Here is a 23,055-nt window from a genome sequence, read left to right on the forward strand (position 1 = left end):
TTCTTCAAACATGGTGAAAAAGGTGAAAGTTTTTATTCCAATAACACTGGCAATGAAGCAGAAAGGAAAAGGGTTCTGACTTTTACAATACTGTATGTACATCTGCCATGCTTTTCACTGAGAGCTTTCCTTTTCATTCTCTTTCCATTCCCATACTATGATTTCCAAATCTTCCTGGCCTGAGTGCAAAGATGATGCCAGTTATGAGTAGCCTTTCACGTGATTATGATGATTAAGACATTCGCTGTAACAGCCTTATGACAGGAGTTAGGAGGGACCTGAGGCGGTTGGATTCAGATCACACTAGATCACAACCGGCTTTTCCAGCAGATTTTGTAATTCCTTACAACGGTCACTTTGAGAAACTATCTCATGCTTAGGTCTCAAAAGCTGCTATAAACATTCCCTTATCATGTATTTCTATACTCTGCTTATTACAGTCCACTTCTACTGCTTGTATAGATTTATGTACCAAAATATACCAGTTCTAGTTCATTTCCCCAACCTCTTTTTATCCCTTACAATTCAACAGGTGCTTTTTGTTACTGTGTCTTGAAAAATGATATGTGGCCAATGTTCTTATTGGCTGAGCTTCCTAAGATTCCTTCTGCATATCCATACTCTTTTCAGAGAAAGTGTAAGGATATTTGATAACTAAAAGTTAAACATCTGTAAATTTTAGTTTATTTTATGTCATATAATCAATAGTCTTAAAGTCATATCCCATTGTTAGTTTTTGGTTGGAAATGAATGGGTTAAAAGGGGTTAAAAGAAATCATGCATTCATTAAAACAGATATTGTGTATGTTAAAGTTATATTAGAATAAGTCCTTTCTCATATCTGGTGTAAAATGTGACAGAATTTTGTAAGGGCCTTGGCACAAAATGTACACTCCAGCCATAAGATTTACATACGCAAATTCATTCATGGTAGTGAATTTTAAACCTGCTCTTCCAGCTTATTTTCTAAATATAGACTACGTACAGTGGAAAGGGGTTTTACTATATGACCTTTTAGCTTATTTTCTAAATATGGACTATGTAGAGTGGAAAGGGGTTTTACTATATGACCATTTTCACACTTTATTGGACTTTTTGACTTCTTCTTCCATAAAGCCACACTGATTTCTTTCTTTCTTTCTTTTTTTTTGAACAACTGTTTTTATTAAATAATCAACACAAAAAAAAAACAGATTAGAACATATAATGTAGTATATAATATAATATAGAATAATATAATGTAAAGAGCTATCTGTGGACAAAGATTACAATATGGGGAAGGTGACAAATGCATATAAAACCATTTTAAGGGGGTCAAGTAAAACCTATGCAGTAATTTCCATCGGATCATCTGATGGTTTGAGTTTTTTGAGGATAATGCAATTGTCTCCCAGACTTGATCAGAGAAGAGATCATATATGTCACCATTAATATCCTTAGTTTAGATAGTTACTAATGAGAGTGGTTTGTACACTTTTTTGAGAAAACGGATAAATAAGTGAAGCAGAGACAGTAGACAGTATTTTCAGATGGGAGGATTAGCTTCGGTAAAGGATGAACAGAAGCCATGCTGATTCCTTAATGAGTAACATTAAACATTACAGCTCACATGCAACCATTCAAACAGCCATAGAGTGGTAGTGTTTCCTCATCTTCACACCATACATAAACATAGAGGTTACTGAGAGTGTCTTGAGCCACCAGGAGCTGTGCTGATGGTTCTTTCAGATAGAAGGTGCTATGCATGAGAGAAATGCGCTGGCTCTGAAACAATGTGTTTTCAACCATGTGGACACAAACTTGTGGAAACATGTATAATGCCAAGGTCTGGGCTTGAATCTGGCCAAACCAAACATCACTAGGATAAACATGATATCAGAGTTTCACAACATTCTCTTCAGGTGTTAAAGACAAAAGGAGATAAGCGTAGGGAAAATTTGACATTTATCACACATTTAATCAAAACATCTGAAATTGGCACAATTATTAGCACACTATTTACAGTATTTATGTCTGTCATTGTAAATCCAAGTAAATCCATATGAATTTATTTAAAGCTATACAAAAGATACAGACAAAAGAACCAGGAAGCAATAAATTGCAAAATATATGAAAATTACAGTGGCTAGGTAATTATTTGATCAGCTACATATCAAAAAAATATATAAACATATCCCCAGATGGATTAAGTTGAATGTTAAACAGCAAATCAGCCAGACAAATGAGAATTTTTTTTTTCAAATCAGCTTATGGCAGTTTAAAAAGGGATGGAAATACTGTAAAAATCATTGTCTTTGCTCTCACGTTTAGGTGGCTCCACTTTACCTGGGTGAAGTCAAAAACACACACAGATTAAAAATCATGATTAATAGATGCCATACAAATAAACGGTGATATTAAAAATAAAAACTGAACCTAGGTCAAATAAATTACCATTGCGCTGCTTGCACAAATACAGTCCATCAGCTTTAGAGGAATCTTGTGTCTTCAAAGTCACAAGGTTGTGTCTGTGGACTAGAGAGACAAAGAGAGAATGATTTCTGATCCAGACTTGATATAACAAAATTGTATTGCAGAGTGGGAAAAAATCAGCCCTGACATAAAAACGTAACAGAATACTTACATGTACATGTGCAAAGACTCTCTGATTTCTGATTCAGCTGCTTCCATCTCTTCCGAGATTGTACTAACAAATATAAAAGGTGGCGTTTAAAAAAAAAACACACTTTTTAGCAAAATGTCTTCCAAAATTTTTCAAACTTAGTTCAAACTTGTCATATATTTTGTTTCAGATAGCCTTTAAGAGATCGTATTGAAATCATTCTCATGGCTGGATCGGGAAGCTGTCGCAAGTCGACTATATATAAACCACAACTATGCAGAAATTGTGAAACCAATTAGATGCCACATTTTTCTCACGTTATTGCCAGGTTGTAATTTTCCCTGTACTTCCCTGTATAGACAAGTTCCCAGTAGCATTTGGTTACCCAGTGAGCACTGTCTGAGCACAGACATTCATGGATATCCATTATTGGGCCAGACTTAAAATTAACCCATAAAATGTCAGTTATGTCAGTAAGGCATTTTGATATAATAACATATATTATATTTTTTAAGCAATATTTTTTCCACATCCTCAAAACTCATTTAAAATATTTACTCTGGGAAAAATCTAGATGTCCCTTTTAAGTATTGTTTACATGTTTATGCTCACTGGGTAAGGTAATGCTCGGATGAAATGAGTCCAAATAATTGGATTCATTTCTCTGTTAGTTTCTGAAAGGCAAAATTGGACTATATGAAAGGTTAAGCTTCCTGAAATAAACATATGAATATGAATGAAACATCTACAAAGGATTAGGCCTCCAACAACAGCATTTTATTACACATGCAAGAGTATATATTTAAAATAAAACAATTTGTAATTATTACCTGAGTGGTTGCTTAAGATGGTGGCCAGGATGACCAAGGTGAAAATCATCAAAACGAGCTTGGACATCTTTTCAGTGGTTTTGGTTTACAATTCTCCACTGATCTTCTTTCTTCTGTGTTATAGATGCAGAGAGGTCTCGCTTCTACTTATATACCCTAAGATACTATCTGTCATCACTTCCCTGCCCTCTAATTCACACAATAAAATGCATATTAGTTTTGCATACTGGTCAGGACAAATGGGTCTGAACAGGTCCTCACATATCTTAATCTTGTACAGATGTCTGAGAACAAAGATTTGTTGTCTAGTGCCAAATTCTGTAAACATACTCACCCAAGAGATTTCAGGATTTGATTACAATCTATGGTCATACCCCAACTGATCACGGCGACAAAGTTGTTCATGAATGTTCTCACTGGTTTACTTTTGCCCTAAAAACTTAAAAAAGCAAGTGAAAGTCTTGGCAGAAAAATAAAAGCTTTTACATTCACCTGCTCTTCACAATGTTTACCCTTGCAAATGCGTTGCATTATGTCATAGCCCCTTTGAGATGTGACTCAGACAACTTGTTTAGCTCACTGTTTCCAAGAAATTTTAGATATATAAGCAACATATTAAAATGAACACACTATAGAAAAGCCTGTAATTAATACATGGTCCTATTTTGAACCTGACACAATTAGAGCTCATGTGACTCACCAAGCACTCAACTTTGTCAAGCAAATACAGATGTTTCCCTAACACAGTGCAAAGCATTTATGTGGGAGTGGCAGTTATTTGTAAGGAATGCCTTCCTGCTGTGCAAGCTGTTCACAGAAATAAACTGTTTACTGAGCTACATGTGAGCAAGACTGCTTGTTTGTGCAAGTCCTTTCCATTGTAGGTGTTATTTAGGGAAAAATTTGACATGTTTATGGGGGAGAAACTTGATAACTTGATAAAGCTCAGACACAGGATTTAGACACAAGATTTGATTATAAAGACACTACTGATATGAGTATGAGAGAAATGAGCTTTTATTACATTTCTTGCTGCTGATGATTCAGGATCAGGCTTTGTCTTTACACATGATGATGACATCTTTATCAGACGTTAAATGACCTTTAGAATAGGCTATCTACACTCATCTGACACTTTATTAGTATTACTTGCTCATTCATGCAATTATCCAATCAGCCAATCATATGGCAGCAGATGTGAGAGGTTAAAGAGAATGGCCAGACTGGTTTGAGCTGACAGGAAGTCTACATCTCAAAACAACATAACATGTCAAACATTGAGGCAGACTCACCCAAAATCCTTATTATTATCCTTATTCTTATGCTTTCTGGAGATCTACTAGCTAACTAGTCACTAATAATGAGTTATCATGTGTTTCACTTTACAATACTGTTTCAGATTATCATTAACTCCTATAGAAGGACACAGTGACAGTCATTATCTAACATATACAAATAACTTACTCATTCAGTAATGTTTGAAAAGATAATTCAGAGACTATAGAAGTAAGATACATAGACAATGTGAGGTATTTATGTGTGCCATCTCTTTGTGCCTGGTGATTATTAAGAAAGAACACTGACACGCTTACTCCTGCAGAAAACAATAATGGGAGATAAAAAAAATCTATTCTACTAGACAATATACTTTTAGTTAGAGTATCATTACTAGGCCAACATGCAAATAGGCTCAAACTGCCACATATAAATGTTCAAAAAGTGCTTGGAAGTGAGAGTATGAATACGCGGTGTGTCGACCTCTGCCTCCTCTGAGCAAACATTTTTATGTTTATAATAATAAATAAATAAAAAAACACATTTATATTGTAGTTACTTAAGTGTTGGAGCAGGATTCGGGGTATAAGCTATATTCCTATACTGAGCTACATGTGAACAAGACTGCTTGTTTGTGCAAGTCCTTTGCATTGTAGGTGTTATTTAGGAAGAAATTTGACATGTTTATGTGGGAGAATCTTGATAACTTGATAAAGCTCAGACACAGGATTTAGACACGAGATTTGATTATAAAGACACTACTGATATGAGTATGAGAGAAACGAGCATTTATTACATTTCTTGCTGCTGATGATTCAGGATCAGGCTTTGTCTTTACACCCTGATGATGACATCTTTATCAGAAGTTAAATGACCTTTAGAATAAGCTATCTACACTCATCAGACACTTTATTAGTATTACTTGCTCATTCATGCAATTATCCAATCAGCCAATCATATGGCAGCAGATGTGAGAGAATGGCCAGACTCAAACTGCCACATATAAATGTTCAAAAAGTGCTTGGAAGTGAGAGTGAAGGATATGCGGTGTCGACCTCTGCCTCCTCTGAGCAAGCATTTTTATGTGTATAATAATAAATAAATAAATAAACACATTCATATTGTATTTACTTAAGTGTTGGAGCAGGCTTCGGGTATAAGCTAATAGTTCTTCAATAGGTAGATCAGACTGCATTTCAGGACCTGATGTGATTAGTAATTAATCAGTAGTTAGCTGTTAGGTCTTCAGGAGATACTGTATATAAGACATTGTACAGTAATTCATGCTTAGTTCATAATCAACTACCAAACCATTACTTTATTATTACTTACCACGTAATTCCCCAGTGTTCTGGGGAATTAGTAGTTAACAGCAGTGATTTAGGTGTCAGTATAGTGCTACTCTTTCATTCCTGCTGACTCCCTTCATAGTTTCCTATGAGTTATTGAACAATAGTGTAGGGTGTTACTGTGAGTTGATTATAAATTAACTAATGAAAGGCTACATATGGAGCAAAATAGCATATCTGTTACTTTCTCACTGCTGCTGATCTAGGATCGTGATGATGACATTTTGTCAATCGTTAAATGACCTTTAGAATAGGCTGTCTATATCAAAACATGACTTCAATATCAGCGTTGTAGGGTTCATAGATGAAAATAAGTGTTTAGACCAAGCATAGAGCCTGACATTATTTTCTTTCGCGTGGGCTATGCAAACACCTCCACTGTGTATGACTCATGTAGTAGCCTACACTGCCCACATAAGTGTGTGGGATGACATTTGCATGTGGTTATGTGGCCTCGATGTGTGTGCGCACACACGCATGTGTGTGTGTGTGTGTGTGTGAACACTGTCCTCCCACAACTTCTAAGATTCGCCACTGGGCTGTAGTGCGCACACACACAAACTTACACACACACACACACACACACACTCTTCTATCTTTGTAAGTACCTTCTGTTGACATATTGACTTCTGTTACTAATAACGTTGAGCCTAAACCTAACTAATCTTAATCTCAGAAACCATAAGACCATAACAAACTATTTCAGTTTCTTCAAAATAAAGCTTTTTATAACATAAAAGTTGTAAAAACTCTGTAATTTTTTTTGTGAGGACCAGATAATTGTGAGGACATTATGCCTCACAACATCCTATCACTGTATCCTATCACTTGGTCCTTTTTTGGTCCTCAGAAAGGGCTACAACACACACACACACACACACACACACACACACACACACACACACACACGCAGAGCCCTTCCCTCGCAGTGACGTGCTCAGAAACGAGGAAATCCCCAAAGCAGAGTTACGACACAATTAGCTGTCCGTGTAAAACAGCCTACTTCCGGCTTGCAATAGTGAAAACAAGCAGCCTTGTTGTTTAAGCCGCTTTACAGACGTCTTCTCTCCTCCAGGACTAACGTTAAACGGGTAAGTGTCCTGTTCTGGGTTTCTATTTCACTGATTCGTCGAGGAAATTGATTTCGCTGGGTTTTATCAATCCGGCGGAAACCCGGATACCACCGTGTGTGTGTGTGTGTGTGTGTGTGCGTGTGCGCGCCTTTGTGTTGACAGATCAACACGAGGAAACACGACTTGACACACGGTTACAGAACGGCTAGCTTGGGGTGTTTATTACACACAGCGGTGTGTGGCGGTATTATCCAGGACAGACTGGACGTGTTTATGAAAGTAGTTTTCAGTGTTAAGGAGGTAGCGTTTCACCCACGCAGCTAAATCCGCATTTATCATCCACAGGTGGTTTAAAGCGAGCTCTCAGCGCTGTTACAGCACCAACACAAGCTCTTTCAGGACACAAACGAGATATATGAAGAGATCGTGTGAATTTGAGCAGCTAGACGCGGCCGCTGTCATGTACGGAAGTGCAGGTCTGCCCGAGCTCATCCCGCCCGCATGCGCACTGCGACCCAGCGCCGTCCTGCCCTACAGCCCCGGCCCCGGAGCCGGGGACAGACACGGGGCACAGCTGTCCTCTAACCCCCGCAGGATGCACAGAGCCCCCAAACTCGGACAGATCGGCCGCTCCAAGAGAGGTTAGTACTCACTGAGTTATGTGGTAGTGGTGGCTTTATGATTAAGGCTCTGGGTTACTGATCAGTAGGTCAGGGGTTCAAGCCCCAGCAGTAGCAGGCCTGGGCCCTTGAGCAAGGCCCTTAAACATCTCTATCATAGCTGACCCTGTGCTCTGACCCCAGCTTCCTAACAAGCTGGGATATGCAAAGAAAACAATTTCACTGGGCTGTAATGTATATGTGACAAAAAAATCTTCTTCTTCTAGTTGTCACTTGCATTCCTGAGCTACCTCAGTATGTTAATCACACTTATGCACCACCTAATTATGTATACACTGAGATTAAAAAAAGACTAAAAGATTAAAGAGACTAACTATAGGCTACCTTTCCTGAGGTGGTGAACTCAGTGGTGGAACTTGTGGAATGTGAATTCTTTACCTGCAGATGTGAATATTGCATACCTTTAAAATGATTTAACGTACTGACTGTAAATTGTTGTTTTGTTTTTTTTCCAGTAAAGCTTTAAATGTACACTACATGCCCCTTTCTAGGTAAAAGCTACATATTAAAGGTACAAAAGGTGTATTCTGGTGTATGAATGCTTCGGATTATTATGGTTATGTCTACATGAATTGCATAGCAGTAAAACTCAGATTTGTGATTTGAGGTTAGATTTGGTGTAGCATGTCTCAGTTCAAATGTGACTGCGGTGTCTTATTTGCTATTTAGGCTGTACAGTGGAACATGTGTAGGTTTGCTACATGACCAAATATCCAGCAAGCTACACATTTCTGTGCAGAGTGGCTAAACCATCAGACATGCAAACTCTGTTCTCTGGTTTGAGTTTTTTTGTTTTTTTATCCTATTGATACACACATACACTGGTATAAAGCATACTTTGACTCTAGGAGTGTCTGAACATGGGGCTGTATACACAAAGTGGAAGAACGCATTCATCTACCTGGAATCATGGAATGTAGCCATTAGTCATGAACTAACAGATTTCTCTTTTTCTTCCTCTCGCTTTTGTTAAATAGTGGACATTGATGATGAAGACCTGGATGATATCATGAACAACAACAGGAGCTTCCCTCTTTCCATCAGTGTCTCACCTGTTGCCTAAAGCATGCTGGACTGTGCCAAAGCTGCATCGTGGCCAACATCATTAATCAAGTTTGAACCATTACAGAATGCACACAATTACTATGAAGTGGAATCATTTAAACACAAGTGCACACACAATATCAGCTCTCTCTCTCTCTCTCTCTCTGTCTGTCTCTCTCTCTCTCTCTGTCTCTCTCTGTATTTTTCTCTGTCTTTTATCTCAGGACTGCTGACTGTTCAGCGCTCTGCTCTGATCATTGCTTGTTCAGCACTTGTAACTTTAATCTTGTGGCTGTGACATTGACTGTGTTGTCGTTACCTCTCTGTTCACACTGCATTTTGATACTGAGATTGAAAATGATTTCTAAAAGCACAGGGCTATATTCATAAAAAAAAAAAAAAGCACTTTACTGAGCGGATAAATACCAAAGGTAGGTTTGCTCCGCTCTCACAAACGTGTTCTGTGAAAGTCTGTTAACCTGTAACACACCATTAGCTTCGGATTCACAGTTACCTTGGAAACTGGGGTCTTTTGGCATGTTTCTGCTCCCTGGTTATTTAACAGTTAAAGTATATTTGCAGGGAGTGCTTTTTCACCTTTGTTCTGAATGAATTACTCTCTTAAATGGTCTAATGTAATGGTTGTGCTAATATGTGGTTTGTGCATTATAATTGACTGGCATGAAATTGCTTGTTGATTTTCATTTTGTATTTGCAAATTGCATTTTTGACAAATAAAGTATGCATGATTATCATGTTCTTCTGTCCTGTCGGTTAAATCAGTAATACAATCTTTGTATCATGTTAGGGAGCCGGTTTACTAGTCATTTATTATAATTTTCAATCCAAAATGCTGTCATACTTCTTCCATGACTGAAGAAAACTATTGCATTGCTATTATGAGATTTTTTTTTTTTGGCTTTTATAAACTGTATGCTTATGATCAGATGCTATTACATGTTAATGACCAAACTGGTTTCTCTCTCTCTCCTCCTCCCCCCGTTCATCTCTCTGTGTCTCTTTTGTTTGGTGTGTGTTTTTCATGAACACACACAAAGAAAGTTTACCTACATTAAGAAATGACAAAATCTGTACAGAAACAGCTATATTAGAATTTCTTGGTGGTGTGTATGCCTATATTGGTAATGAAATTAATAAGTTCATCATGATAAACAGATATAATGAGTGACTTCAACACAAATCAGATTCATAATTATATCAGTAGACTTTACTGCAATGTTATAAATAATAGAAATTTAATTTTGTATTTATTTTGCATTGGGACATTTTATTTTGCATTTGTCATTTTAGCAAGAAAAAAAAAAGAAACATAGCACAAAAATCACTGAACACAGAGAGACGTAACCTCACTTGTGGAGGCTACACTATACTGCAGTATGATAAACAGGAAAGCACTTGATTATATAGATCCACTTTATATGGTTATTGTAAAAGTACATAAATTGGTGGAAGACTAAAATACACACTGACTCACTGATATATGTCGCTAACATTTCAGAGAATTATTCTCATCATTGGTTGTATTAAAGTGTTTTTTTTTTTTTTTTTGAGTGGACTAGAGCTGAATGGGATGTGAACCTGTACGGTAAACACTTTTAGTTCTCACAACTGTAAAATTTTCTGTTGATTTATACATTAGACCACTGATAAAGAGGCAAAAAAAGCAGCTTTATCACATTTACTTGTGTATCAAAACAGCACTGTATTAACATTCAGCTTATCTAACGAAAACGTAACAGTGCAGGAACAGCTTATAGATCCAAGTGCTCGATATATTCACTTCACTGTGCGAGAGATCCAGAGCCCAGGTTTGAGGTGGGTTCAGTGTTAAAAGATAGTATCTTAGTGTGAGTGATGGATAAAGCAGAGAGTGTATCTGAAACCGGTTCTTTATTCTGATCTAACACAGATTCAGCCACTAGATTTAATCTAAATCAGTGTTTTTTTCCTTATTGCAGTCATGGGGACCCCATGTTTGGTGTGTTTTTGTGCTGTCCGTGCTCTAACACACCTGATTCAAGCCCTTTATGAGCAGCTTCACGTGTGTTAAAGTAGAAAAATGACAAAAATGTGCATAGTATAAGGTTCCCAGAACTGGAATTGTGAACCACTAACAACATTGTACAATGAAACTCAGACATTATGGAACATACATGTGCTACAACCCAGCTAGTGTATCATAAATCAAACCAACTGACAGCAACAACAACAAAAAAAATTCCAGATGGAGGCCAAATACACATATAAATAGACAAGACACCACTAGATCTTGTATCACTATTTTTATGTTTGTATGTATACTATTTTGTCAGTCATTTGTTAGCCATGATATATTTGCTAAGATCTGTGTGGTTTTTTTTTGTGTATTTACTCAACACCATTCTTGTAGTTTGTTTTTATCAAGGTTTATAGGTGCCAATGGTAAGTAATTCACTACATATTAAAATGGAGTTTGAATTGAGACACAATCTGAGTCTTTCAAGAGAGGAATCTTTTGTCTTCCAAGAGATTAAGCAATTAATACTGTAAAAATGACAGCCATCGAGGCTGCATGCTGCAGCATTAGAAAAAGCACCACTAAATACATTCATTTCTCTATTACTAAATCTACACTGACAAATATAGCTGAAATACCTAAAGTCAGTCCAAAAGAAACAGCAAAACAGCATGTGTGTAACTTTTGAATGCTGTTCATGCAAAGTGTATTCTGGAGTGTACTGGGATATGTATGTGGCCCTGCGTATTAGCAAACTTTTTGTTTTAAACAAATGTTGACTTTGAGGGTTAAATCAAACTTCTAGGATGCCCAGAGGGAATACACCGCTTTTCCTGTTAGACAGTGAAAGGTTTAGGTCCTGGTTATTCAGTTTTCTAGGCAGTTGTGTACTTTATGCAACTGAAGGGTCTTTAATGCCCTCTAGTGGGGTTGATAGTAACTCTCCGTCATACACATTCAACACTAATCTTTGAAAAGACGTGTGACTGGATTCAGATAGAGTACTAGAAGCCTACAGTTTTCTATTATAACAAACTCAAAGAGCTAGTAATACTTGACTGTTCCTTTGCACCATGGGTCATTATAAAACGTAAAAACTCTTGTTTTTCAATAATTGTAAGATATTATAATGCTGAAGATGGCATATTATAATCAGCACCTTCTGCCGTTCTCACTCTATGGATTAACCATGTTTTCCACCTACATCAGTTCAATCCATCAGGCTCAGTCCCGTTTTCCTTTTACAGGGATCCTTTATCATATATAGTTCCTGTCTGGTCATGTGTAAGCAATCACACGTACTCCTTGGTGCTGCTGGAAGTGCGAGCAGAGTTTTTAGGGTACTTGGACACCTGTTTGCTTCGAGGGCAAGAGGCCACCAATAAAGCTCCGCCAAGAACATCGAGAAAAGATCCGGCCCATGCAATGAAAATGGCTGCGCCAAACTCAAACCTGGTAAAAGAGGGGAAAAGAAGAGAGAGAAATAACTACACTATAAATCCACACATTTTATACACACCTACAGTAACTGTCAAAAGTCTTGAGTATATACACGGTGAGCGTATATCTTATTATATTATATATTATTTCTTAATAAAATTTTCTAATTCTAGCATTTCACTTGATTCCATTGCAGGATTAACAAAAACTGTTAATACTGGGTGTTCAAACACTTGTGCCTGGCAGTGTACATTTTGCTGGATGAAGAACTGCTACAAGTTCTCCAAGATATGTGGAACAACCTAGCAGCTAATTTCCCTATAAAACTACACCTAGGGGAACTGCTTATTTTTTAAATTCAAAAGGTGTTCACAGCAAATACTGATATAATTTAGTTTCTTCCTATTTACAGCTCTTTATGTTTAATTTATCTTTAGAAACTTTTCACTGTTGTTGTTCTTTTGGCTGCTCCCGTTAGGGGTCGCCACGGTGGATCATTGGTCCAGATGTTGGTTTGGCACAGGTTTTAGGCCCTTCCTGACACAACCCTCCCATTTTATCCAGGCTTGGGACTGGCACTCGGAGTGCACTCTCAGTGGCTGAGTCGGTTCCCTGCCCAGGAACCAAACCCAGGCCGTGGCACTGTGAGCGTGAGATCCTTAGCTGCTAGACCACCAGAAGCTTTTCACTATAATATTATTATTTTTCACATGTGCCTAAGTTTTCTGCAGTACTAAACACACTAATGATCATTAATGATCTTTAGTATTGAAATAAAAATCTCTTCTAACATTCTGTGAATGAACCTACTTGGTGTTGACCGGAGTGTAGGGGTTGTAGAAAGCACGGATCACGTTGTGGGCGAACCAAGAGCATGCAACAATGGCACTGAGAGCTGCGTGACCAGAAAAAAGTGTCACTGCACATATGCACACATCAAACAGTTTTACTTCATAGCTCGTCACAGCTTCTAAACACCATCAATCTTTATAATGAAGGCCTTCATTATAAACTTCTATGACTGCCCCATGTGAACTCATAGCTTTGTACCGAGCGGCAGAACATTTGTCAGAAAGATCAAACTCAGCCCTAGACATGCTTTCAAGATTTTGTTCAAAGTCCAATAATACACACCATAACCTCTAGGTTTTTTTGCCTTCTTATTTGTGCTTTGATGTTACATGATCCTTTGTTTTTTTTAAAAAGGCATAATAAACTCACTCACCCCCTATGAGCAGTATGATGCCGCCTGTCATAGCAGTGCGGGCTTTACGCACTTTGTTGTCTTCTCCACATGTGGTACACTTCATACCTACGCAGGCGACTCCCAGTCCAGCAATCGACACGATGATGCCAACAATCATTAGTGCGCGGGTTGCCTGGAGAGAACCTAACACCACACACACACACACACACACAAACAAAATGCATGTTACATCCAAACATACAAGCAAAAGTACTGCAAAATCTTTATCACTGAAATCCTTACAGTCATAAATAGTGGAATTTAACAGAGAGAAATATTAACTGTATTAAATTAACCTATTTCAAGAATCAAAAATTGATCATAGGTTGTCTCAGTGGTCCAGCACATAGTGTTGCTACCTCACAGCTTTGGTTTCTGTCTGCATAGAGTTTTGCGTGTTCTCCCGCCGGTTCCCACTTCCCAAAAACATACCAGTAGGTGGATTACTTATGATAAATCACCCATAAGTATGAATGAGTGCGCGAATGTGTGTGTGCACGGTGCCCTGCGATCCCCTCACGCCCATCTACCATGACCCTAGCCAAGATAAAGTGGTTATTGAAAGTGAGTGAATGAGCGAAAATGTATCATGATAATTTGTGTATGTTATTAATATTCATGGGAACCAACTAGGCAATTTGTTCTGCTTTCTGAAGAGCAGAACAATAAAAGACATAATTAGTAGGATATTCTAATCAGCATCCAGGATGGAAAAAAGGAAGACAGAGAATGTGTGTGTGTGCGTGTGTGTGTGTGCGTACGTGTGAGGGAGTTTTACCCCACCAGAACCAGTCTGTACCAGTAAATCCCTGTATATTCACACTAAAAACAAGGGGTGGGAAAGGGTGTAACGATGTGAAAGAATGACTTCTCTAGCATCATTCATTACAGCACAATAAAAGCTCTCTTGCCAGGCACTGAAAATACTTGAGTCTGGAATCCAGTAACTACCCTCCCTACTCCCCCGTCTTATTCTTCTGCTTCCCTCTGTCTTAACTCGACCTGCTGTCAGGTGCAGCCTAAACCGGTTTGATCTGGACATCACCCCATGTTTCCAGGTCAACATTTGCCCATTTCACCAAGCCATATGGATATCAATAAGAAAGGGAGGGAATATATAAGACTGGAGAGGAATTGGACAGGATTGAGGGGACTGGATGCCAATGTTTCAGGAGAGTGGTGTTGTGGAGGCGTTGCATTCTTATTAACAAAGCAATAGCCTTCTGTTTCCAGGGCTCCACTACCTTGATGTGATCAAAACCCATTTATCCAGCTTAGGCATTGCTGTCATGCCCCCCCTGTGTGTGTGTGTGTGTAAGTTTATGCAGGTTGTTGTTGCCGGTTTAACCAGTAAAATCATCTTACACAAGCCTGTCAATGAAGAATATCATTGAAATTATTTATATAATAATTTATTATGATTATTTGAAGAATAACATTGGAAATTATTTATACTCGTACCTACTTTCCAAATTTGCTTACTCTGCTGAACAATCCAGCTTAGTCTGACACAAAACACAGACTGATCTGGTGAAACTGATAGGCCATTTCTGCAAGCTGGTCAGTTCCAGTGGAAAGGAAAGGGTTTCTCAGTTCCTGCTGCTAATCCAACAACGTAGACAAGTAATATTTAAGAAATAACACAGGAAGGCAATTATAGCCTATAGTCTTAATAATGTTTCGGTCAACTTTAGACAAGCAATAAGGAAGATGGAAACGAACTTACCAGCTGGCGAAGATGCTCTTCTTTATAGAGTTGGATTTTTATGCAGGGTATAGTGTAGTTAATAATATTTGTCTGTATGTATTTTGTCATTTTTTTCAAAGGTGTCTGAGTTCAGTAGATAAACCAGCTATGGTAATAATGTACTTTTGCACCTCCCAGTGCTTCCAGACCCAACAATAAGCTCAGTGTATGCTGACACAAAGCTTTCACAGTCAGAGAGCTGAACGCTTGACACTGAGGGAAATGACACAGCACATACTGCAGCAGTGTAGCAAGAAGAAAACGCAGCAGTAGTCCATTTAAAACACAGGTGTTCACACACAACACAGGTGCGCTTGCGCAATCACTTCACCGCCACACAAACGCTGTTTCTGTTTGTTTCTATTCCTTATTATTTAACTGTTTTCAGAGCTTAATCTTTCTGTCTTTTTTTTAACAGCTGATGTGTTGCTTGTTCAATATTTCGTCCACTGTATTTACATGCATTTTAGCAGACTTTTGACGTTCACAACGCAGTTTTGTAAGATATTTACTATTTTCTACTGAATCGCTCACTGCGTTTTTGTAACGCACTCATGACGCTAAAAACGCAGTTAACGGTTCTGAGGTCAATGATGCTGCATTCAAACTTTAAAGTTCCACATGATACTTCAAAACGTGTTCATAAGCTGGAGCTTCGGAAATAACCTCAAAATTTCCGACTTGTAACTGAATTTACCTTTACTGAAAGCACAGTTCGAGTGGTCGGTGGTTAGTTTTATATTTTGTAATTGCATTTTAAATAATGCAACTTTTTTAATTACCAGACACTGGCTCAGCATTAAATTATATTATATATTTTTGTATATTATATATTATATGCATTCTTACATAACGTACCAGATAACCAAAACAGATTATGCGCTTGAAAACGCAATTATGACTTCGCAAGTGGGATGGAGTGAATATCCCAGACCATCCCATCCCCTCCCCTCCGTCTGACGCCCGGTATTCCCGGGATATGCTCCGGAATGAATGAAATCCCACTATCCGGGGAGCACTTGAAGGCAGCATTACTACCGAGCAATGGGAAATGTGTTGTATTTGGTCAGTTTGCACTTACTGTCCAGCTGCAGGACGGAGTCGTAGATTTTGCACTGGAGTTGACCAGTGCTCTGGAAAGCGCAGGACATCCACAGGCCCTGGTAAGTAGCCACAGCCGTGATGATGCTGTCTCCCACATGGGCTGACATTTTCCACTGCGGCAGCACCGTGCCAATGATGAGCCCCATGACGCCCACCAGAGACAGGGAAAAGCCGAGCAGCTGCACTCCTGAGTTCGCCATGGTTCAGTGTAATGGAAGCACAGTCTACTTTACTTTTCCAGATGTGCACCTGCTGCTCTGACGTGTCCTTGAATAATAAGGCGTAAAAAAACTACTTGGCGCTGGAAACGTCTATGAGACACGTGTCTTTCTTTTAGTTTCTGCCACCAGTGAACTAACAGACAAACTAATTTAACGCCTGGACTGCTGAAGACGAAGTGCGAGTCGGAGCGCGCGCCTGTCTGCATCAACCCCTGGGCTAAACGGGATGTTGTGACGTCACGACCAATAGTCGGAGGTAGTTTTTAATCCACAAGCTGTATCCAGATCAGACTGGATGAGACGGACAGAGTGGAGTTGCGCCCCACAGTTGTTTTCTTTTCCCTAGGCTTCAGCACTATTATTAGCACATATAAGTGTCAGAGTGTCTTAAACTGCCAAGGCTAGAGGGAGAAAACTACTGCCCACTCACTGCTGTGTGTCTCTGAGAGTTAACTGGCAGGGTTTAACATGCCTCTTTCCAAAAAAAAAAAAATTCACACATGCTCCTTCATTACTGCAAGGGTGTTTCCATGATTATGGTGCCATTTAGCTTTTAAAAGTTTAGGCTACTTTTTTCTTTTCCCGCACTGATGGTGTTGTCACCTCACAGGTTCCCGGTTCCCGGTTTGCTCTTGAGGCCGGGTTACTGTCTGTGTGGAGTTCTGCATGTTTTCCCCTCGTCCGCGTGGGTTTCCTCTGGGTTCTCTGGTCTCCTCCCACCTCCCAAAACATGTCAATAGGTGGGTTGACTACAGTAATTCCCCGTAGTGTGAAAGAGTGTGTGAATGTGCTTGTGCATGGTGCCCTAATACACTATATGGCCAAAAGATTGTGGACACCTGACCATCACTTCCATATGTGGGTCTTCTCCAGACTGTTGCCACAAAGTTGGAAGCACACAATTACATAGAACATCTCTGTATGCTGTAGCATTACAATTTTACCATCACTGGATCTAAGAGGCCCAAACACGTTCCAGCATGACAATGCTCCTGTGCACAAAGCGAGCTCCATGAAGACATGGTTTGCCAAGTCTGGTGTGGAGGAACTCGAGTTACCTGTACAGAGCCCTGACCTCAACCCCACTGAACACGTTTGAGAGAATAGGAATGCTGACTGTGTCCCAGGCTTCCTTGCCTGACATCAGTACCTGATCTCACTAATGCTCTTGTTGGCTGAATGAACACAAATCCCCACAGCAACTCTCCAAAATCTACTGGAAAGCCTTCCCAGAAGAGTGGAGGTTATTACAACAGCAAAGGGGGACTGAAATGGGATGTTCAGAAAGCAAATATGAATGTGATGGTCAGATGTCCACAAACTTTTGGCCATATAGTGTATGTACTGGCATCCAGGGGATATTATCGCCTCGTTCCCAGTATTCCCAGCACCCTGACCCATCTGAGATAACAATTTATTACTTTTTTACAAGGTTTATTTCCTGACAATGGTTACATTTGACTGTTAATTGAATAACAGGGTTGAAAGTAACAGGGTTGCGTTTTTAGCATAGAATTAACAAATTCACAAAATATGGGTAAATAACACCTCACACACCCACATTCACACCCAGCTGACTTACCTAAAATCATTCTTTTTAAATGATTTAATGATTAATTTACTTTCAATCTATAATTTGTGTACTTTCAAAATGACCTCATCAGTCACAATATCACTGAGAATAGAAATCAGAAGATCAATTTTTATTAATGTTTTAAGTTATTTTTCAGAAACACTGAGAATGACACTGTTCCTGTGTTTTAAATGTCTTTTATCTTTACATCACATATATTTTTAATATCAAGTGGGGCACTACAATCGTGGACTCACCCATAGGTAACAAAAATGAAAAGTGTTTGTTAAAACCCAATGTTCTTTCTCTGAGCTGCTTCACTGGCATGTCTTTGGCCTGAGCCACACTCATTCTTCTTCAGGAAAGTCCACTTTAGACAAACACGAAAGAGGCAGCACTTGTGAAGCTGTTTGGAGAATAATAAGACTCTTACATTTCTGGGTTTTATAATATATCAAAGATGATATATTGTGACAAAAAAAAGACAAATGCAAATATAAAGTATGACTTAGTGCTGTTTGGCTTTCTCTTCTCCAATAGTATACAGTAATGATTTATAATCTCACTATCCGGTGTTACCCAGAAGAAGATGGTTTCCTTTTGAGTCTGGTTCCACTCAGGATTTCTTCCTAATGACGTCTGAGAGGTTTTTTTCTTTGCCAGCGTCGCCTCTGGCTTGCTCATTAGGGATATAACTGTACATCTGGATTTCCGTAAGGCTGCTTTGTGACAATGTCTATTGTTACAAGAACTATACAAATAAAGTGAAAGCTTTCTGTTTTACTTTTGACATAGTTTTTGGTCTATCCCACCCCTGCAGACTTTCATCAGTAACTGTGTTTGAGTGCTTGTATGAACTCAAGGTGTCCTCACTGCTGCCTACGTGTCTTTGGTTGTCCTTCATGACTTCTCAATTTTGTATCCCCAAAGTACAGACAGTGTAAATGTGCTCTCAAAGTAACAACGGTGGTCCTTAGGGTGCTCGGGTTCCACCCCAGTCACACAGATTTGTACCTTAAAACCCCAGTTTAATTCAATCATTCATTCATTCATTCAGTCAGTCAGTCAGTCAGTCAGTCAGTCAGTCATCTTCAAGTAACTGTTGGATCTGTAACTATCTGTGATTAACATTTTCTGGGGTCTGGACCCTATCCAGCTGTTTGGCTATAGATATGGGTTTGAGTTAGTGTTTGTAAGTTTTTAACTTCAACTGATGGAAAAAGAACAAAACACACTGACTTGAGTAAAAGTACTGCTGTGCTGCTGGAGTAATAATTCACTTCAGTAAAAGTAAAACTCAAAAAAGACTTGTACTCCAAAATGAGTAAATAAGACGTCCAATGAAACACGAATTACTTTACAAATGACTTTTTATACATCCAAAATTGACACAACAAATAGTCCTAATATTGTATAGCTGAGAAATGCATTTTTGAACAATTATTTTAACCAACTTAGTGATGCTGAAGCAAACACCACCTCCATTATCAACAGTATATAAAGAAAGATAAGAGTAGCTGGCTAGCTAACTGAGCCAAATACTGTTTCAGTTTCAGTAGCTGGACATGTTTCTAGCTACACATGCAGTTAGCTATCTAGCAAATATGCCCATACACATGATCCTGACATTACCTATACGCTGTAGCAGCACTTAAATATATTAAACACATCAGACGGTTGCTACCGAGCATCAAAATGAAATCTTAAGTTTAATACTGATCTTTCATACTGTAAACATCAAAAGATCTGGCTAGCTAGTCTAGCTCATTCAGCTAGCTAATGGTTTTCCAGTACATGTTTCCGCAAGTTAGATGTTGTGCTGTGAAATGCAGATATTTCCATGGGTTTTGGCTTGCATAATTTGCGCATCATTTTCACATTATTTTGATTAGGTTTAGAAACTGAATTATTTTACATTTGCACAATTGGCTTAGAGTCTTCTGGGGTTAAATGCATTGTCTTTTTTTTTTACTTCCTAACGGTGATCATAAACAAATTCTTTTTTTTTTGTTAACAAAGTCGAATAGTAAATGTAATAGTACTATGATTTAATTATGCTCAAAACAGTTACAGTCAACCATGTACTCAAGTACTGTAATGAGAGTACATAGGGCCTTTCACACCGCTTTAGTTCCAGAACTAAATTTACAGTACTAAAGTACTGGGCGATTTTGCACAAACTATTTCGTGGTACCGTTTAAAGGGTTGCATTCGCACTGACAGTGGGCACTAGGAAGTGATGTAAGCCGGTCGACAGCGACGTCATTTGTGCGTGGAGTTCAACAACAGAAACGAAGAACATCGTAAACAACCGGAGGATGGAGGACGCTGTGATCGGAGCTGTGTTTTTGTTGTGTCTCGCGTCCATCTATCGCTGTTCTCCATACTTGCGAAATAAGTTGACACTACAGTATGTTTACACGGCGTTTTAAATCATGGCTAGTGATACGCGTTTGGCCAATCAACGTCTACTTACGTCACGGATAGTACCAGTTGTGCTGGTTAGACCCTGCTCCGGAGTAGGAGCTAATTTGGTTCTTGAAAAAGGCAGTCTGGTACTAAAATCGCACCCAGTTCTGGAGGTGCGAAAACGCCAAAAAGTGGGTAGTTCCACAATTAGTTCAGGTACTATGAAAAGGTTCCTGCGGTGTGAAAGGCCCTCATGTAGTTCTTTACTTTCCACCCTTCGTAAGTTCAAGTCCTAAGTCTGCCAATGAGCCAGTACTGGGCCCTGAGCAAGACCTTCAACCCTTGTTTGGATTGTATCCCGCCTTAATTGTTGCCTTGGAATAAACACATGTACCACATATAATGATAATATAATGATAGTAGTTTATGTGTTCTATCCCCTCCCACTGTAAGTCTTTGGACAAAATCACTGTGTTGCTGATACAAATTTACAAGTAAATGCCAGCAAATGCAAATAAACACCACGAGAATGCTGCACAAAATATGTTCAGGCCTTACAATATCCTCAGCACCTTGGCAGGCTTGCCTGTACTTTCTATAGGAAAAACCAACCTGTGGTGTGCGATGCGTCATACAGGAGTGCTCCGTTTATTCACGTCCTGTGTGTGTGCTAGAGAGCAACGAGTCCTGGAACAGTGTGAGCTATTGTGTACCACAGTGATCTGAGCTGGCGCCACTGACACAGTGAGCTCACTGGGAATGAGACCATGCTCATTATTTAAGAAAGGAAGCAATAGTTGTAAATAAGAGAGGAAATTAATTTCACTTCCACTCCATTGCTATGCTGTAACGTTCAGTGTTGTTTTAAATGAAGATTTATGACTTGGACTGGGGTGTGAAAAGGGCACTGGAGGCAGATGGGCTTTTGCGATACCGTACCACTTAACCTAAAATAACAGATACACAAATGATATTCATACTGGAAAAGTGAAAGGGTCAGAGCACAGGTTCAGCAATTGTGTGATATTCCTAGAGAGGTTTAATGGCCTTGGGCAAGGTCCCAATATTGGCAGTTCTAGGTTTGAGCTCACAACCATCCAGTCACTGGCAAAAAGAAGAAGAAGAAGAAGAAGAAGAAGAAGAAGAAGAAACAGCTTTAGTGGCCAAGTGTGTTTGCACACAAAAGGAAAGGCTTACAGGTGCTTCCAATACTTACAATAAGTACAACACACAAGGTGGTACAACATATAACAAAGAAATATATTAAAGTAGGAAAAAAATGAAAAAAAAAGCACAATGTATAAAAAAACAACACAATAGCACAATATAAAAAAAATAATGACCAATATAACCTATACACAGTGTTGCATATGTCCATCAGGTATGTTAAAAAAACAGATATGCAAACCAGTAAATGTCAGTTATAAAGTAGCAGTAATATTTTGCACTATAGCACAATAATTGTACTGAAAAGATTAGTGTCCAAATTAACTGTTCATGCGAGAGATGGGCTGTGAGAAAAAAAGCCTGTCCTTGTGCCTTGTTTTGGTGCAGAGTGGTCTGTATCGCCTACCCCTTAACCCCAATAAAAGAAGTGTTTGGTACATGGTTGGATGAAATACCAGTAGACTCTGAGAGCATGGACAATTGAACTCCCCTTGTTTTGAACCCTGCCCTCCCTCACTTTAAAATATGTGAAACTCACTTTCTGTTTTTTTGTACTCAAAATTCCAGTTCTGGCAGGATTCTTCTAGTCTTTCGGTCATCACTGAGACTGAAAAAAGCGGAGATCAGTGGGCTGAAGAGAGGAGGAGGGAGGGAACAAGTCCTTGTCTCAGGAACCGCATACGATGGCACAGTTATGTGATTTATCTGACAGCTCATTGGCCAGTTCCCAAACTGTGGGCCAAATAACCTTGACACACAAAAGAGCTATGCATTTTTTCAAAGGTTTTCCCTCTCCTGGTTCCCGTAATCGCACATTTGTCTTGTGCTTCACCAGTGTATAAACCACAACATGGTAACAGAAACTGCTAAATCACCCCTGAAGAGCAGAGTCTCCCCTCACTGCTCTAGTCCTGGCTAGCTTGGTTCTTTTGTAAGGGGAGCAGATAGTGTGAAAGGAGGTTGATTGAACTGCTCGAAGCCTGCTTAGAAGAGTGCTGAACCATGTGCAGTATAACATGCTGGGTTCTAGTTCTCCCTTAGAGCCAGCACTTACAACACTGAGTCAGTTTATACTGAGCTCTCTTTATAGGCAAAAAAATGTATGTGTAAGATGTGATATATATAAATATATATTTTAAAAGCATCAGTGTTCTTATGAAAATCAAGAATAGATACAGTGAATTAAATAATCAATGATATTCATTGATACACTTCATTTTTATTAGTATTAAATACATAATAAATACATATGTGACATGCCTGTATAAAGACATGCAT

General features: G+C 38.8%; 2 protein-coding genes across 3 annotated transcripts; one reads left to right on the forward strand and one right to left on the reverse strand.

The window, feature by feature from the left end:
• The first annotated feature begins 6,986 nt into the window (after window positions 1-6,986).
• Window positions 6,987-9,610, forward strand: si:dkey-112a7.4 (calcium/calmodulin-dependent protein kinase II inhibitor 2). Of its 2 annotated transcripts, XM_053233632.1 has the most exons (4): window positions 6,987-7,147; window positions 7,292-7,363; window positions 7,475-7,770; window positions 8,787-9,610. In XM_053233632.1, exons 3-4 carry the CDS (start codon window positions 7,545-7,547, stop codon window positions 8,870-8,872), a joined length of 312 nt encoding a protein of 103 aa, XP_053089607.1. In that variant the 5' UTR covers window positions 6,987-7,147; window positions 7,292-7,363; window positions 7,475-7,544; the 3' UTR covers window positions 8,873-9,610. The 2 variants fall into 2 exon arrangements, with proteins under 2 accessions (XP_053089607.1, XP_026791933.1); XM_026936132.3 differs by lacking the exon at window positions 7,292-7,363 and having other exon boundaries at window positions 6,989-7,147.
• A 482-nt stretch (window positions 9,611-10,092) lies between these two features.
• On the reverse strand, window positions 10,093-16,947 carry cldn7a (claudin 7a). Its single transcript, XM_026935848.3, has 4 exons — window positions 16,385-16,947; window positions 13,536-13,700; window positions 13,121-13,205; window positions 10,093-12,322 (listed from the first exon to the last, which is right to left on the reverse strand). The coding sequence occupies exons 1-4, from the start codon at window positions 16,605-16,607 to the stop codon at window positions 12,163-12,165; spliced, it is 633 nt and encodes a 210-aa protein (XP_026791649.1). The 5' UTR covers window positions 16,608-16,947; the 3' UTR covers window positions 10,093-12,162.
• Between the last annotated feature and the right edge of the window lie 6,108 nt (window positions 16,948-23,055).

This window comes from Pangasianodon hypophthalmus, chromosome 4 (genome assembly GCF_027358585.1).
Source record: "Pangasianodon hypophthalmus isolate fPanHyp1 chromosome 4, fPanHyp1.pri, whole genome shotgun sequence".
Lineage (NCBI taxonomy): Eukaryota > Metazoa > Chordata > Actinopteri > Siluriformes > Pangasiidae > Pangasianodon > Pangasianodon hypophthalmus.